This window comes from Pecten maximus, chromosome 10 (assembly GCF_902652985.1).
Source record: "Pecten maximus chromosome 10, xPecMax1.1, whole genome shotgun sequence".
Taxonomy (NCBI): Eukaryota; Metazoa; Mollusca; class Bivalvia; order Pectinida; family Pectinidae; genus Pecten; species Pecten maximus.
The window spans coordinates 42,982,448-43,000,553 of record NC_047024.1 but is presented as its reverse complement, the minus strand read 5'-3'; the positions used below and the strand labels follow the sequence as shown (position 1 = coordinate 43,000,553).

The window sequence follows — 18,106 nt, the reverse complement described above, 5'->3', positions numbered from 1 at the left end:
ACAGTTATCTCCCTTTTGTCATGATTGTATACTGAATCCTGTCGGGACATTTAGGTGTGATTTAGGGGCTGTGAGGAGGACCTCTCGGAACCGAATTTCTGTTTTTAGTTTTATTGAATAATAATCAGATGTTGTGCGAAATATTTAAAATGTTTAGAACTGATAATTTCATTTTGAATTTTATGTATGGGCCTATTTCTTGTTCCTTAATGAGAATTAGTATCGCAGATTATTCATAAAGCAGATCCTCGTGGGCTTTTTGGACCAGCGTTTATTGTCTTCTGTTTAAATCTACCGGTCTCTCAACTTTTACAATATATACAATGTATACATGTACTACAAGTCAATAACGTCTAAGTTCATTTAAATAAATTCATAGGCCAAAGTAACCCTAACCCTAACTCTAAATTATCTTTGTTGAATTAAAACTTGGTTTGGTTTGTTTTTGTTAAACGTCCTATTAACAGCCAGGGTCATTTAAGGACGGGCCAGGTTTTGGAGGTGGAGGAAAGCCGGAGTACCCGGAGAAAAACCACCGGCCTACAGTCAATACCTGGCAACTGCCCCACGTAGGTTTCGAACTCGCAACCCAGTGGTGGAGAGCTAGTGATAAAGTGTCGGGACACCTTAACCACTCGGCCACCGCGGCCCCTTTGAATTAAAACATGTGTCTGCCTTCGGGTACTGGTCTCAAACGGAAACATATCGGGCTAATTTTAAATTAGGACTTCTCAAGTTCTGTCGGCGTAGTAAACTCTGACCTATCTTGAAATGATCCTGATTTGGCCGTTATTTTCGGGTCCGTCTGAAATTCAATATGATCACCATGGCCACCATCTTGATAATAGGCTGAACTGTTGCTATTTAGCTGAAAATTGGTTGAAATATTGACTAAAGAAAACTGACAAAGAATTGCTATTTTCTGCCTTGTCAAAAATTCGACATGGCAGCAACAGCAGTCATTTGATAACACGATTTTCCTGAGAAACACCTGTTTTAAACTCCTCTAGTTCCATTTGTGGGATTTAGCTAATACTTGTCTGAAATGATCCAGAGATGGCCCTGACAAAGTGGTGCTGTATTTCGGTCCGGTCTGAAAAACCAGGATGGCCATCACAACCGCCATATTGAAAAACAAATTTCAGAACTTTTATACAGTTCGATTGGAGCCATTGATGAAAATTAATGGGGATTTTATTAAGAAAAAGGAAGCTGTCATTTTTCGACCTTGTTAAAACCATGGATTTCCTTAACAACACGTATAATAATTTATATATATGATAATTTATCAAATCCCACCAATGCAATTCAGCTAAAACTGAAATTATCCAGTTGCCCTATACTGATGACATTCAGATGACAGTTCAGGCCCACTAGGCCTCTTGTTTACACGAGTTTATGGTAAGGTACAGCGCCCGTCCGTCAATGTCTGATGGTCCAGATATTTGGTCGGCGGAATCATTGATACAGTACCATGAGGTTACCTGATGTAAACGACCTTGACCTGTTGTATGTAGTTTTATATATTACTTTATTCTTAGTTTTAGACACTAAATGTTTCTTTTGCTTACTCGAGGTCACAGGGGTCAAACACCTTTGGGATATAAAAAAAAAAAAAGAAAAGAAGAAAAACAAAACAAACAACAGAAAACAACAACATCAAACAAACAACAACATAATCAGCAGATAAATAGTGATGATATTTCGATATGTTGTGTAGTCTTTTTCTGATACACTGTGTTGTGGTTATGGGTGGACTTTGAAAACTAAAAAGTTATAAGTAACTTAAACTACAAATGACAAACGCCTTTATAGATCTTCCCAAGCTCCAACAGACTCGGCGTCATAGTATTGGGCCTTGTAATGCTTTTAAGATAGCACGGACCAATTATTTATGTATCTTTTGCAACTAAATTTATATCGCTGAAAATTAATATCGTCTATAAGCTGATACTTGGGGTTACGTTCCTTCATAGGCCTGCAGTGTATTTTCTTACTGCTGTGCATATCCCTTGCTCCCCAAGTCACCCCCGTATACTCCCTCTCGCCCTCTCGCCCTCTCGACCCCTTGTACCGCCCCGCCCAACTTGCCTTCTTTTCTTTCCAAGGGGGTAACAATGGTTTCCATAGATGAAGGAAACAAACTAACGGAAGTTTTCTGATAAAGATGTTTTATGTAATAGAAATAATTAATCCATACTTAAAGTAAACTAAATGTGGACATGCGCAGACGAGTAACTTCTGATAAGAGCCCTTTTCATCAGAAATGATATTAGAGCGATTGTCATGATATCAGCTATGTTGTCCGACTCAATCTTCACAAACTACAAAATGGGTCCGGGCCGGAGTCTTACCTGGGCACTTGTCATAATCGCCACCACAGGTAAGTATGACATCATTATCTACCAGATTTGTGTGGATGCTTCGCTGACAAACCAAATTTTTCATTTTTGTTGTATTTTGGTATAATGACGTAAAGCGTCGGTAAGGAATTACTGTTAGTATGACACTTAAAAAGGAAGTATTAGGAATAGTAAACAACATTCTGTTCCATATGACACACAGTTTAGAAGTTAGTTGATAACGTGTCCCCTTAACGACGTTATTTATATATATTCTACGGGTCATGACGTCATATTATTTACTTATGAACGGGTTTACGGAAGGCGACCGAAGATCAAGACATGATTTTAATCAGATTGGGAAGATCACGGCCTTAGATTAATTACTTATGTACAGGTAGATCATGACGTCAGATTAATTACATTTCTACAAGTAGATCATTACGTCATATTGGTAACATTTGTACAGGTAGGTCATGACGTCAGATTAATAACATATGTACAGTTAGATCATTACGTCAGATTAATTACATATCTACAGGTAGATCATGACGTTAGATTAATTACATATATACAGGTAAATAATGACGTCATATTAATTACATATGTACAGGTAGATCATGACGTTAGATTAATTACATATGTACAGGTAAATCATGACGTTAGATTAATTACATATGTACAGGTAAATCATGACGTTAGATTAATTATATATATACAGGTAGATAATGACGTCATATTAATTACATATATACAGGTAGATCACTAACTTAGATTAATTACATATGTACAGGTAAATCATGACGTTAGATTAATTATATATATACAGGTAGATCATGGCGTCAGAATAATTACATATGTACAGGTAAATCATGACGTTAGATTAATTACATATGTACAGATAGATCATGACGTCATATTAGTTACGTCTATACAGATAGATCATGACGTCAGATTAATTACATATGTTCAGGTAGATCATGACGTCAGATTAATTATATATGTTCAGGTAGATCATGACGTCAGATTAATTACATATGTTCAGATAGGTCATGACGTCAGATTAATTACATATGTTCAGGTAGATCATGACGTTAGATTAATTATATATGTACAGGTAGATCATGACGTGAGATTATTTACATATGTACAGGTAGATCATGACGTCAGATTAATTACATATGTACAGGTAAATCATGGCGTCAGATTAATTACATAATAGTAGATCATGACGTCAGATTAATTACATATGTACAGGTAGATCACGACCTTAGATTAATCACGTATAAAGAGGTAGATCTAAAGGTAGATCATATTAAAATTCTGTGTTTGCCGATCGAAGCTTGTATTGTGCAATGCTTTCTTTCAAATTGGCCAAATCTACCCTCTGTCTGTAAAACCCATTTTGCTGTGTTAACCATTGCTGTTGTAGGATTAAACTATGTAAAAAAGTTTCAATATTCGACGTACAACATTCGAATAGGACATACAACATTCGAATATGACATACAACATTCGAATAGGACATACGACATTCAATATTCGACACTCGAGTGTCGCTTGACAATCGACAGTTAACATTCCTAACATGAATATAGCTAACAAGGCTCGACATTGTACCGCCGCTTAGCTCGACATTCGCAATTTCAATGTCGCATGCTTCAATATTCGACATTCAATAGAAAATCATTCTGTAATACAAACATACCAATTTTGACGGTAATCTCCACATAAGGAAAGCTATAATCTAAATATTATGGGTCAAAAAAGGCAGGCATGGACGAATTATACAGGTTGTATTGGGACGGTTATACATGTTGTATTGGGACGGTTATACAGGTTGTATTGGGACGGTTATACAGGTTGTATTAAGACGGTTATACAGGTTGTATTGGGACGGTTATACAGGTTGTATTGGGACGGTTATACAGGTTGTATTGAGACGGTTATACAGGTTGTATTGGGACGGGTTATACAGGTTGTATTGGGACGGTTATACAGGTATTGGGACGGTTATACAGGTTGTATTGGGGACGGTTATACAGGTATTGGGACGGTTGTACAGGATGTATTGGGACGGTTATACAGGTTATATTAGGACGGTTATACAGGTTGTATTGGGACGGTTATACAGGATGTATTGGGACGGTTATACAGGTAATGAGAAGGTTATATAGGTTGTATTGGGACGGTTATACAGGTTGTATTTGGACGGTTATACAGGTTGTATTGGGACGGTTATACAAGTTGTATTGGGACGGTTATACAGGTTATATTGGGACGGTTATACAGGATGTATTGGGACGGTTATACAGGTTGTATTGGGACGGTTATACAGGTTGTATTGGGACGGTTATACAAGTTGTGTTGGGACGGTTATACAGGTTGTATTGGGACGGTTATACAGGTTGTATTGGGACGGTTATACAGGTTGTATTGGGACGGTTATACAGGTTGTATTGGGACGGTTATACAGGTTGTATTGGGACGGTTATACAGGTATTGGGACGGTTATACAGGTTGTATTGGGACGGTTATACAGGTTGTATTGTGACGGTTATACAGGTTGTATTGGGACGGTTATACAGGTTATATTGGGACGGTTATACAGGTTATATTGGGACGGTTATACAGGTTATATTGGGACACGGTTATACAGGTTGTATTGGGACGGTTATACAGGTTGTATTTGGACGGTTATACAGGTTGTATTGGTACGGTTATACAGGTATTGGGACGGTTATACAGGTATTGTGACGGTTATACAGGTTGTATTGGGACGGTTATACAGGTTGTATTGGGACGGTTATACAGGATGTATTGGGACGGTTATACAGGTATTGGGACGGTTATACAGGTTGTATTGGGACGGTTATACAGGTTGTATTGGGACGGTTATACAGGTTGTATTGGGACGGTTATACAGGTTGTATTGGGACGGTTATACAGGGTGTATTGGGACGGTTATATAGGGCCCTTCGTTTAAGTTGAATATACGAAATAATTTCCGTCATAATAAAAAAAAATCACAAGTAAAATATTTTGAAAGTTTTCTTCCTTATTACATCTATTGTAAAATTAGTCGGGAAATCACTGCTGATAACAGATACTTGTGATAGGGAAATCACCATTAGGATACCCTAAAAGGAAAATGAAAAACAAAACAAAGCAAAACAGTTCATAATATTATCAATTTATCCACACAAATCCATTTGTATTACCTCACAAACCAAACAAGTTCGGTTATCGGTAGGATTCTATCGATCATACGTATGATGTCATGAAACAGGTTCTAGACAGATCGGCGGTGTTATAGAGGTCCCCAAATTGATGGTGGTCAAAGTAATCCACTTATTGTTTTATTAATATCCACAATACTTCCTGTACTATAGAGAAATAAAATAAATCGGTGTTTATTATTTACAAATTCCATAATGTATAAACATCGAGTTTACTCACCCTTTAACATTATTAGATATATGTCAATGGCTTACTGATTTAAACGTCATCGATGTCAGATTGTTTGATGAATGGAGTTAAGATAGTGTGCCTTATTGATCCTTTGTTACATCTTATCACCAGTAAGTAAAATCATTGTAAACACTTTGGAGTTTTAATCAAGTCTGATAACGATCGAGTACCGCCATTGTAGTCTGCATATACTAAAACCAAGAAACGGTCCACGGCACGAAATTTCCGGATTATCACCGTGTTCATCGTTGCTAGAGGTAGAAATAGGACACACAGGGAGAAATTAATACTATAAACATTGGCAGATGAAAGAGAATTATCTTTCTGTCTGCTAAAGCACAGTAAAAGTCACAGATTCAAAGGTATTGGTGTTTGGAGTGTTTTGTAAACAGTGTCGCGACTTACCTACAAATAGTATAAATACGCATTACATAATGTGCTAGATCTGGTACAACGAGGTTTATAGCTAACTACATGTAAGTGTTTGATACACGTGGCATCTCATATAGTTTGATTCACGTGTCAATGAGTCAGTTTTGTTGTCATTATAAATGAATAAGACACGCCCTTAAGATGTTTTCAATAAACGTAACAGTTCAATACTGGATACCGACTCCCTCAGTCATGACGTCACAACTAATGTCTCCAATTCAATACTGGATACCGACTCCCTCAGTCATGACGTCACAACTAATGTTTCCAATTCAATACTGGATACCGACTCCCTCAATCATGACGTCATAACTAATGCCTCCAATTCAATACTGGGCACCGACTCTCCCCAATCATAACGTCACAACTAATGTCTTCAATTCAATACTGGATACCAACTCCCCCCAATCATAACACCACAATTAATGTCTCCAATTCAATACTGGATACCGACTCTCCTCAATCATAACGTCACAACTAATGTCTTCAATTCAATACTGGATACCGACTCCCTCAATCATAACGTCACAACTAATGTCTCTAATTCAATACTGGATACCGACTCCTCAATCATAACCACCAACTAATGTTTCCAATTCAATACTGGATACCGACTCCCTCAATCATAACGTCACAACTAATGTCTCCAATTCAATACTGGATACCGACTCCCTCAATCATAACACCACAACTAATGTCTCTAATTCAATACTGGATACCGACTCCCTCAATCATAACGTCACAACTAATGTTTCCAATTCAATACTGGATACCGACTCCCTCAATCATAACGTCACAACTAATGTCTCCAATTCAATACTGGATACCGACTCCCTCAGTCATGACGTCACAACTAATGTCTCCAATTCAATACTGGATACCGACTCCCTCAATCATAACACCACAACTAATGTCTCCAATTCAATACTGGATACCGACTCCCTCAATCATAACGTCACAACTAATGTCTCCAATTCAATACTGGATACCGACTCCCTCAATCATAACACGTCACAACTAATGTCTCTAATTCAATACTGGATACCAACTCTCCTCAATTATGACGTCACAACTAATGTCTCCAATTCAATACTGGATACTGACTCTCCTCAATCATAACACCACAACTAATGTCTTCAATTCAATACTGGATACCGACTCTCCCCAATCATGACGTCACAACTAATGTCTCCAATTCAATACTGGATACCGACTCCCTCAATCATGACGTCACAACTAATGTCTCCAATTCAATACTGGATACTGACTATCCTCAATCATAACACCACAACTAATGTCTTCAATTCAATACTGGATACCGACTCTCCTCAACCATGACGTCACAACTAATGTCTCCAATTCAATACTGGATACCGACTCCCTCAATCATGACGTCACAACTAATGTTTCCAATTCAATACTGGATACCGACTCCCTCAATTATGACGTCACAACTAATGTCTCCAATTCAATACTGGATACCGACTCCCTCAATTATGACGTCACAACTAATGTCTCCAATTCAATACTGGATACCGACAAGTCTAAAAAAATTGAATTCTTCTTTTCCAGATCTAGTTATTGGAGGATGTCACGAGAAGTTCAAGGTCATCGCTGGTCATTCCGCATGTCTAAGTAAATCTCCAAAAGTCAGCGTGTCCGGTACGTATGACGTCAGACGTAGTTATAGTCCCTATGTTAGTCAGGACTTTCTCACCTATAAGACGTTGGACGATTGATCCAACATTTCAATTTGATTTTGGTTTAATATCACACATATATTGATTTTGTACATTTGGTTTCTATAACGACGTCGCATGTCTGTCTCAACGATCGGCCAATATATTCAGTGATATGCCAAGAAAGAAACAGACAGGCGATTATGATTAAAGTTTGCAAATAAAAAGGGAAAATATTGAGGTTGCAAGTAGGAATGGCATTCTTTATCATTTCCTTATCAAAGTAACTAGGGGAATTCGAGTTGGAAATGTTATATCAGCCTCTGTATCTCTGGCTCCACCTCGTCGTGATCAAAGTTAACAATGAATGATATATATTTGATTACGTCACCAGGAGTGGTTACGTCAGAGAAGACAGAAATCATTAGGCTGCACAACATGTATAGACAAAAGGTCAACAACGCCCTCTATATGCATAAGGTCACGTGGGACGACGAGGTTGCCATGGTTGCAAGGAAATGGGCAGAGAATTGTCGCATGGAACATGATCTAGGATCGGCTCGGTACATACCAGGTGCGTTTTAATCACATAATACGGAGGCAGATGGGTCAGTTCGCTATTTCGTGGCGAAATGTCAATAATTGTCTTCATTTTGCCTTCTTACTGTCTTCACCTGGCAACTACACAACATTACCACAAGCAAAAAAAAAAAAAAAAATGATAAAAAAGATCTTGTTTAGCAATCGTCGTTACAGCGCTCCGATAGCTTGTCGTTTTTTCGCAGCGACAGAACGAAGGTTTATATTACTTCACATATACAAATTGTATACAACTGGGATCATGACGTAGTATCTTTCCAAGTCTGATTGTCCGTATTTTATTCAGCAGTTATTTCAGTTATTTCATGCCTTATAATGCAGCAGTAAAATGTATGTTTGCAAATTCCTTGTATATCAAATCTCGTCCAATCTGCGTGAACATTATTGTATTCCAGGAAGGTTCTCTGTCGGACAGAATATAGCCACAGGCTCCGCCAACAGTAAGCGTAACTGGACATCTACCGTTGAGCTATGGAACAAGGAAGAGTCAAGTTTTACCTACCAAGGGTCAAACCAGCTGGGGCAGGTCGGACATTATACACAGGTAATGTATACTTATATTTAACGAATTAGTTATGATTTCATTTAAGGACGTGCCAGGTTTTGGAGGCGGAGGAAAGCCGGAGTACCCGGAGAACAGCCACCGGCCTACAGTCAGTACCTGGCAACTGTTCCACGTGGGTTTCGAACTCGCAACCCAGAGGTGGAGGGCTAGGGATAAAGTGTCGGGACACCTTATCCACTCGGCCACCGCGGCCCTCACGAATTGATGTCATCTTTGAAACAACGTTACGCCTGTAGAAATAAACACATACATCTTCTATTGTCATGTTATATAACAGTATCATAAACAAATATGGCGTGCCACTCCACCAATGTATCCTTTCTTTCAGCTGGTGTGGGCGGACACCTACCTCGTAGGATGCGGCTTCGCCATGTGTGACACCACGCCATTCTACGTCTGTAATTACGGGCCAAGGTAAATATGGCTGTTTGATTACAAAATCCCTCGCAGTGATATGTCACCATAAGTTAAGTGAACATATTTTACGCGTTTTATCCTCAATGTATTAAATAATCTCGCCTACCTGGCCTCTTGCTCAAGAACCCCCGTTTTTACGTCACAGTTCATTGCTAACCTAGCGCCCTTAAGTGTTTCGTTAGACTTTCCAGAGGACGGTTCGGCTTTCCATTCTTCAGTTGTCCTAGGACTCTCAAACTTCCCTATTTCCTTTCATCGTACTCTCTGTTCGAGTCGTAGTGGTAGGCAACATTGCTTCTCAGTTGTGACACGGTTAGTCTCCCATTGTTTTACTTTAGATTGTATTTATTTCAGATTTCATTTATTTACTTCAACTGTTTTTGTTTGATTTTGCAATGCTGATATAAACTTAATACATTTATCGCTCTTTTCATTGTTGCGTTTGTCTTATATCGGACGGCGACGGGTTTTTCTCTTGAATGTCGCATTTCTTTTGGAAATGTGGAGCCTATTAACGTATGTACCGAAGTTGTTATGATAAATCTCATTCTGACCGTTGTTCTAGCTTTTTCTCCCATGGCAACAAGTAAAACATTCCAGAGCCAAGGGTTCGCCAATTCAAACCGGGCAGACACAAAGCTGAGGATGAGGTTGTCAGATTCTCGGAGTATAACATTTCCTCTCGGACTATTTCTTCCACGATTTACTTGGTTCCACTTTAACAAGAGGTGGTACTTACTTCCCCTGATTCTGCTGACTATCCTCAGGATGTCAGAGTTAGATCGCAAGTCACTGAGTCCTGTCAATAATCTCGACAATTAAGATGTTCGTTTCGTTGAGGACGGAGTTGGTCCTAGATCAGGAGATTTTTCAGGATTGTCTGTGCTGTCGGATTTGGTGATGCTAAGTTAAGTCGATTTTCTATCGTCATAGTACCATATTGGGAAATTACGCGTCAAGAAATAGTCCTACTATTAATGGAGAACGTTACGAAAACCAGGGGCCCTTATTCATAGGTCGCTCCTACATGTAGGTGCGATGTTTCTCCGGTAGAAGCTGTTACCAAGATATGCTTCAAATCATACCTTTCAAAATGTTTCCTCTAGCCAAATGGGCTCCCTATTTAGAAGGCTGGGATCAAAGGTTAAATCAGATCGTCAGACGTGCTCTGTGATAAACTATTCGTTCAAATGCCACTATGACTCATTGCATGAGTTCTTCCATGGTCAACTGGTTCGGGAGTTTATATCGACTTGCATATTCGGTCGGGGAATCACATAGACTTGTTCTGGAGACGGGGAACGTACATAAGGCCCTAGGTTTGCATTCCCAGGTTACCGACCATGCCACATTTGCCTGTCTGGAGAAATAACACGACAACAGGTCTCAATCCTTTTCCACGCTTGACGTAGTGACAGCATAATGCTTCAAATTAAAAAGGGAATGTGACACAGGCTTCATTTTCACCATTTCCCAGAAAAAGACATATTCGTATCTTCGCTTCGCTGGTGGTTTCTGATAGGAAAGCATGAAGAGCTGATGATCTGATTGCGACAGAATGAACAGTATCACATTCTCTCCGGCCGAAGCAGTCTTGGTTTTCAGAGCTGCCAGATATACCGATCATCTTGTTCTCGATCCATTTAGGCAGATGCTTCTTTGACTGCCTAGGCTCAGGACACCACTTTTACTTGTTAAATTACAAGTTTAATAATTGCATCAATGAAATCGGTTTTACAATTTCAATAGTAATGTAGGTAGGGTATAAGAATTGTACCTGTTGCCTGATTAGTTAGAGGCGACTAAATTGGTATCTTATCTTTTCTCTACTTCTAATCTAAATCTTAAGTTCCTCATGTCGTGTATGCCACTTCTTCAACTTTGACCTTTGAGTTGAGCGCTTGTCTCTGTGAGGACAGCTATGACTTCTGTCGTCTGTTCGGAGCAAACAAATGTCTAGGAAGTGACTTTAAACAAAATCAAAGCAAAAACAAACAAAACTCTCAAGTTTAAGTTATACTAAAATAAATGTATGTATTTGACTGATTGGCTTTTAAAGGCTTGCTTCACATCTATGTAATGATATTGCTTATACGATATACAGAGTTTAATTAAGGGAGTTTATGCTTGATTTAAACATATTTACGATAGTTATGCCATCTGAGATTTTGTATATCAATTACAAAATGTCTGGTAACTGTTTGTATGTGATTTTTTTATGACTAGTGGAAACATTGGACAGTTCGACGAACCATACAAATCCGGGTCCTCTACAAAACTGACAGGTGAGTATGTCAATCAATCGGCAAGTCTCGTCTAATCAGAACGCTGTCGTATAAAACAAATGTTCTCGCAAAGCAAAATACACGTAGCCATGAAATATTTATTTGCAAGAAGGCTGCAATAAGTATCCATTTTGGTTAGGAGATCAATTTTGATCACTTACCTGGAATCACCCAAGTACGAAACACCTTACTGTGGTATGGTGCTTTGTGAAGTAGAGCCGTTTCGACCCCGTGTATGGTTTACTCTCAGTTAAGTCCAGAACGAATATTCATACGCTGCCTTCAGTGATGACGACCATCTGTCAGAAATTGTCCGTCCGTCGTCCAGAGCTGCGTTATCGCAGCTAAGTTAAGTCATAGACTGAGCTGCTTAATCATACTTTGACTGGTTAAAATCGATCGAATCTTGAAGGGTACTGATACTTATTTTAGCTTATGCACATGTTAATAACGTGACGTTGAAATACATGTATGTGTGATTTTCAACGAAATCTTTTTGTTTAATGTTAATTGTTTTGACGTTTTTAAGAAGGGGTATGTAAACGTACTCGTTAAAACTGATGTTGGAGATGAATTAATGATTATTTTTGTTTATAATAGAAATCCACTGCAGATTTGAAAAGTGCTTCAATCATTCTGCCAGATGATATAAATATTTTTTTTCATGTCACATGGCTTCTACTGTAGATTGTGGAGGGACTTATTGCAATGGTGACAGAAAACTAACCTCGTCATGCATGTGTGATTGTGACCCTAAAATGCAGCCCGCATTTACTGGAGGAAACACGTGTCAACGTAAGTCACAATTGTGTTCGCCAATACAAGATTATCTCCTTGTTTAAGTCATTGCTGCCTTCTCGCTTCTAACACAAGATTATCTCCCTTCTCTAAGCTAAGTCACGGTTGTCTTCTCGCTTCAGACAAAATATTATCTCCCTTGTCTAAGGTAAGTCACGGTTATCTTCTCGCTTTCTACGTCAGATTACCTCCCTTGTCTAGGCTGACCGTGCAAGAGCCCTACACCCTAAATCAATAAGGAAGGACCTGGTGGATTAGCACAATGTGGTGTATTGGTTAGTTTTAATAATGTGACAATTGGTAAGCACTGGTTTGGAATATTCTAATTAATGTCCTGCTACGGATCAACTGTAGTCGGCTAACCTTGGACTGCTGGTAATGTGTTGAACACATTTTGATAACGGGTGCACGTGAAAACTTATGCAGGGATTACGACCAAAACAGTCGTAACTAGCACCAATTAACTAACGTTTACCTAGTTACAGCCTACTCTTATGAAAAAATACCAGGCTGGTATCACATATTGCAGCATTGGTGGAAATGGTTGGCAATTTTCTTTAAAAAAAATGTTCATAACCTCGACACGTGGTACTTGTGATTGTGAGTGGATTGTCGGGCTATGAGTTGGTGGTGGGATTATGACCGAGTGGATTGTCGGGCTATGAGTGGATTGTCGGGCTACGAGTGGATTGTCGGGCTACGAGTTGATGGTGGGATTATAACTGGGTGGATTGTCGGGCTACGAGTGGATTGTCGGGCTATGAGTTGGTGGTGGGATTATGACTGAGTGGATTGTCGCGCTATGAGTTGGTGATGGGATTATGACGGAGTGGATTGTGTTATGATGTTATGTATATGAGTTGGTGATGGGATTATGACTGAGTGGATTGTCGGGCTTCTGAGTTGGTGATGGGATTATGACAATAAGTGGATTGTCGCGCTATGAGTTGGTGATGGGATTATGACGGAGTGGATTGTGTTATGATGTTATGTATATGAGTTGGTGGTGGGATTATGACTGAGTGGATTGTCGGGCTATGAGTTGGTGGTGGGGTTATGACAATAAGTGGATTGTCGGGCTATGAGTTGGTGGTGGGATTATGACTGAGTGGATTGTCGGGCTATGAGTGGATTGTCGGGCTACGAGTGGATTGTCGGGCTATGAGTTGGTGGTGGGATTAAGACTGAGTGGATTGGCGGGCTATGAGTTGGTGGTGGGATTATGACAATAAGTGGATTGTCGGGCTATGAGTTGGTGGTGGGATTATGACTGAGTGGATTGTCGGGCTATGAGTGGATTGTCGGGCTACGAGTGGATTGTCGGGCTATGAGTTGGTGATGGGATTATGACTATAAGTGGGTTGTCGGGCTTTGAGTTGGTGGTGGGATTATGACCGAGTGGATTGTCGGGCTATGAGTGGATTGTCGGGCTATGAGTTGGTGGTGGGATTATGACTATAAGTGGATTGTCGGGCTATGAGTTGGTGATGGGATTATGACTATGAGTGGATTGTCGGGTTATGAGTTGGTGATGGGATTATGACGGAGTGGATTGTCGGGCTATGAGTTGGTGATGGGATTATGACTATAAGTGGATTGTCGGACTATGAGTTGTTGGTGGGATTATGACTGAGTGGATTGTCGGGCTATGAGTTGGTGATGGGATTATGACTATGAGTGGATTGTCGGGTTATGAGTTGGTGATGGGATTATGACGGAGTGGATTGTCGGGCTATGTGTTGGTGATGGGATTATGACTATAAGTGGATTGTCGGGCTATGAGTTGGTGATGGGATTATGACGGAGTGGATTGTCGGGCTCTGAGTTGGTGATGGGATTATGACTGAGTGGATTGTCGGGCTTTGAGTTGGTGGTGGGATTGTGACTATAAGTGGATTGTTGGGCTATGAGTTGTTGGTGGGATTATGACTGAGTGGATTGTCGGGCTATGAGTTGGTGATGGGATTATGACTATAAGTGGGTTGTCGGGCTACGAGTGGATTGTCGGGCTTTGAGTTGGTGGTGGGATTATGAATATAAGTGGGTTGTCGGGCTATGAGATGGTGGTGGGATTATGACTGAGTGGATTGTCGGGCTATGAGTTGGTGATGGGATTATGACGGAGTGGATTGTCGGGCTATGAGTTGGTGATGGGATTATGACGGAGTGGATTGTCGGGCTCTGAGTTGGTGATGGGATTATGACTGAATGGATTGTCGGGCTATGAGTTGGTGGTGGGATTATGACGGAGTGGATTGTCGGGCTATGAGTTGGTGATGGGATTATGACTATAAGTGGGTTGTCGGGCTATGAGTTGGTGGTGGGATTATGACTGAGTGGATTGTCGGGCTCTGAGTTGGTGGTGGGATTATGACGGAGTGGATTGTCGGGCTCTGAGTTGGTGATGGGATTATGACGGAGTGGATTGTCGGGCTATGTGTTGGTGATGGGATTATGACGGAGTGGATTGTCGGGCTACGAGTGGATTGTCGGGCTATGAGTTGATGGTGGGATTATGACTGGGTGGATTGTCGGGCTACGAGTGGATTGTCGGGCTATGAGTTGGTGGTGGGATTATGACTGAGTGGATTGTCGGGCTATGAGTGGATTGTCGGGATATGAGTGGATTGTCGGGCTATGAGTCGTTGATGGGATTATGACTTAAAGATATGCGTTCATTTCCACCACAAGATACTGATCTTTCAATATAATCATACATTTTAGTGGAAATTCGATGTCTGTTTACTTGAACCGATAAATGTTGGTTTTATCAAAAACTCAGACACATAGCCACCCACGCATAATTGTAATAAATGTTTGTATTACAGTTAAATGCAGTGTCCCAGATGTGCCTTCCTACGTGCGGCCCCAGGGGATATAAACAGACAGATTGTAACAAGGTGTTCGTGACGTTTTACTGTCCACACATGTGTAAAACATGTCCATGTAAGTAGAAACAAGTGTGGAAAACCCACGTAATGTAAACGTGTAAAAGCATATGTGTATCCATGTAAGGTACACGTGTGAATGCGCGTGTCAATTTCAATATTCATATGCGGTGCAGGATTAGGATTTTGATTCGAAATCACGTGTGTATTTTCCTAACAATTTTAAATGAAAATTTAAAATGTCTGTAATCAACTGGATAAGCCTTTCTATTATACTCAGTATTTCTTCATCAGAAAATAAAAATACGTGACTCTGTTGACAACCCTCCATAAAAACACAGGAATGTCATTGCTGTAACCAATAAACAAAATAACATGTTGGTCATTATAGCATAACAACTGATATCAACATTTACTGTGAATTGATGTTTTCACCAACTCATCAAAAATCTAATTATTAACTTAAATTTCAGATGCTGATCCTTCCTACATCTCCAATTCAAGGGCGACAGGGAAGCTCGTATCCAAATTGTGTTTGGTGATCGTCTGTATAGTGACATTGAAGTTAAACCTATTTTGAGTGGAATCGAAAATCAAACAAAAGAAGAATTCGGTTCTATTTCTATATCAACGTCCAAGATGATATAAATTTCATTATGTGAAATCGATCTCAGTAAAAATCTGTGATAATTTATGACAAAAATATTTTGAATTGTTTTTAATTTGACAATGGGTTTAATAAATAATAGTTGCTATTTTCTCCAAAATTGTCTTTTTGTTTTAAGCATGATATTTATTTAAGATATTATTATAGATGACGGATACAAAGTTACAATGGTAAATTGGGTAACGTATGGTTTCATTAATCTTTTTATTCCTGAGAAAGGGACGTATTCCACATCTAAAGGGGCCATCGAAAGTTTACTTCTGTCGCTTGCCCAGCCTTACTAGAGCCCCAAATGCTAGTTTGTGTCGCTAGCTGAAGTTGTATGATTACGTGTGAATGTATTCGAACAACACAGGAATTTGTTTCTGTACAAACATTCTACAAAATAGAAACCTTGTGTGATCTGAATTATAGACCAGACAGGATGGTGTCGTGATTAGATGCCCGTGATGGTGTTTAGCAAAATTTGTGTTCTGTTTCTGCCTTTTTTTTGGACAGCATTTTGCTTTACATTTTTACATGCTCTCTGTAAATGAGTAAATCTACGGATAAAAAAAAACAACAAAAAAAAAAAAAAAAAAAAAAAATACAAAAAAACAAAAACAAAAAAAAAAACCAACAAAAAAAACAAAAAAACAAAAAACAAAAAAACTCAGTTTGTACGTATTTAAACTATAGTAAGTTGTTCTATGTATTCAATATATGTCTTATCATCAGAAAAATTAAGTTACTTGGTAATTAGACGAGAGTGTTTTTATTTCAATGGTTAATATCACATTCAAAGTAAAGGTAGCATGAATACTGTTATCTGTCTAATTCCCTGAGTTTTTGTCACATTACCTATTTTAACGTTGTTAGGATATTAAAGGTAACTTTGGGCTGAAATTATGAACTTTGATAAAACGCCGAACAATTTCTAAACATGCTTAATAGTAATTTTCTGCATCTGCTACGAGTCATGTACATGTATTTTAATAGTGAACTATTCAGACATGAACTTTGAGTTTCGTATCTTAAAAGTAAACTATTCAGACATTAGCTAAGATCTGTATGTAGTAGACTATATACGAATCCCACAATTAACCACACATTTCAAACACAACTCTAGCACTAGACACACAAAAACACATATGCTAATGAGCGCATTTTCGGTGCGAATGTAATAACCTTGATACGTTTGATGGATGTTTATTTTGACCAATAACACCTTACTTGGTGTAAATGATGGATGGGAGCAGGTCTGCACGAGTTAAATAAATATGTAATTTTTAAAGAGATTCAGACAGATGGATTAACGCCACACAATTATCTCTCCTGCCCAGTAACACAACCATACCTACGTATCCCACCTATTGACAACGTCAGACTCATTTTTAAATATCCCGTATGACGAATTATTCCGGAGCTTCAGACAAAGGGACACTCTTTTTTATTCAAGAGCGTCATATTAAGCGCAGAAAACCTCTTAACCAGGAGCGTGAGACAAAGAGATTGAAAGGGACACACCCTCTCTTATTACCGATAGTTATACAAAGGGACACACCCTCTCTTATTACCGATAGTTATACAAATGTACACACCCTCGCTTATTACCGATAGTTATACAAAGGGACACACCCTCTCTTATTACAGATAGTTATACAAAGGGACACACCCTCTCTCATTAAATATAGTTATACAAAGGGACACACCCTCGCTTATTACCGATAGTTATACAAAGGGACACACCCTCTCTTATTACAAATAGTTATACAAAGGGACACACCCTCTCTTATTACCGATAGTTATACAAATGGACACACCCTCTCTTATTACAGATAGTTATACAAATGGACACACCCTCTCTTATTACAGATAGTTATACAAAGGGACAAACCCTCTCTTATTACCGATAGTTATACAAAGGGACATATTCCTCTCTTATTACCGATAGTTATACAAAGGGACATATTCCTCTCTTAT

General features: G+C 39.1%; 1 protein-coding gene across 1 annotated transcript; it reads left to right on the top strand.

The window, feature by feature from the left end:
* Window positions 1–2,281: 2,281 nt before the first annotated feature.
* LOC117336927 (venom allergen 5.02-like) lies at window positions 2,282–16,244 on the top strand. Its single transcript, XM_033897744.1, has 9 exons — window positions 2,282–2,383; window positions 7,818–7,907; window positions 8,319–8,498; window positions 8,920–9,068; window positions 9,418–9,503; window positions 11,733–11,791; window positions 12,479–12,586; window positions 15,418–15,535; window positions 15,951–16,244. Exons 1-8 carry the CDS (start codon window positions 2,287–2,289, stop codon window positions 15,468–15,470), a joined length of 822 nt encoding a protein of 273 aa, XP_033753635.1. The 5' UTR covers window positions 2,282–2,286; the 3' UTR covers window positions 15,471–15,535; window positions 15,951–16,244.
* The last annotated feature ends 1,862 nt before the right edge of the window (window positions 16,245–18,106 follow it).

Coding starts and splice junctions, on each gene's coding strand:
- LOC117336927 (XM_033897744.1), top strand. CDS start 2,287: ATGATATCAGCTATGTTGTCCGACTCAATCTTCACAAACTACAAAATG. Junction 7,908..8,318: donor TCCAAAAGTCAGCGTGTCCG/GTACGTATGACG, acceptor TTACGTCACCAG/GAGTGGTTACGTCAGAGAAG. Junction 9,504..11,732: donor GTCTGTAATTACGGGCCAAG/GTAAATATGGCT, acceptor TTTTATGACTAG/TGGAAACATTGGACAGTTCG.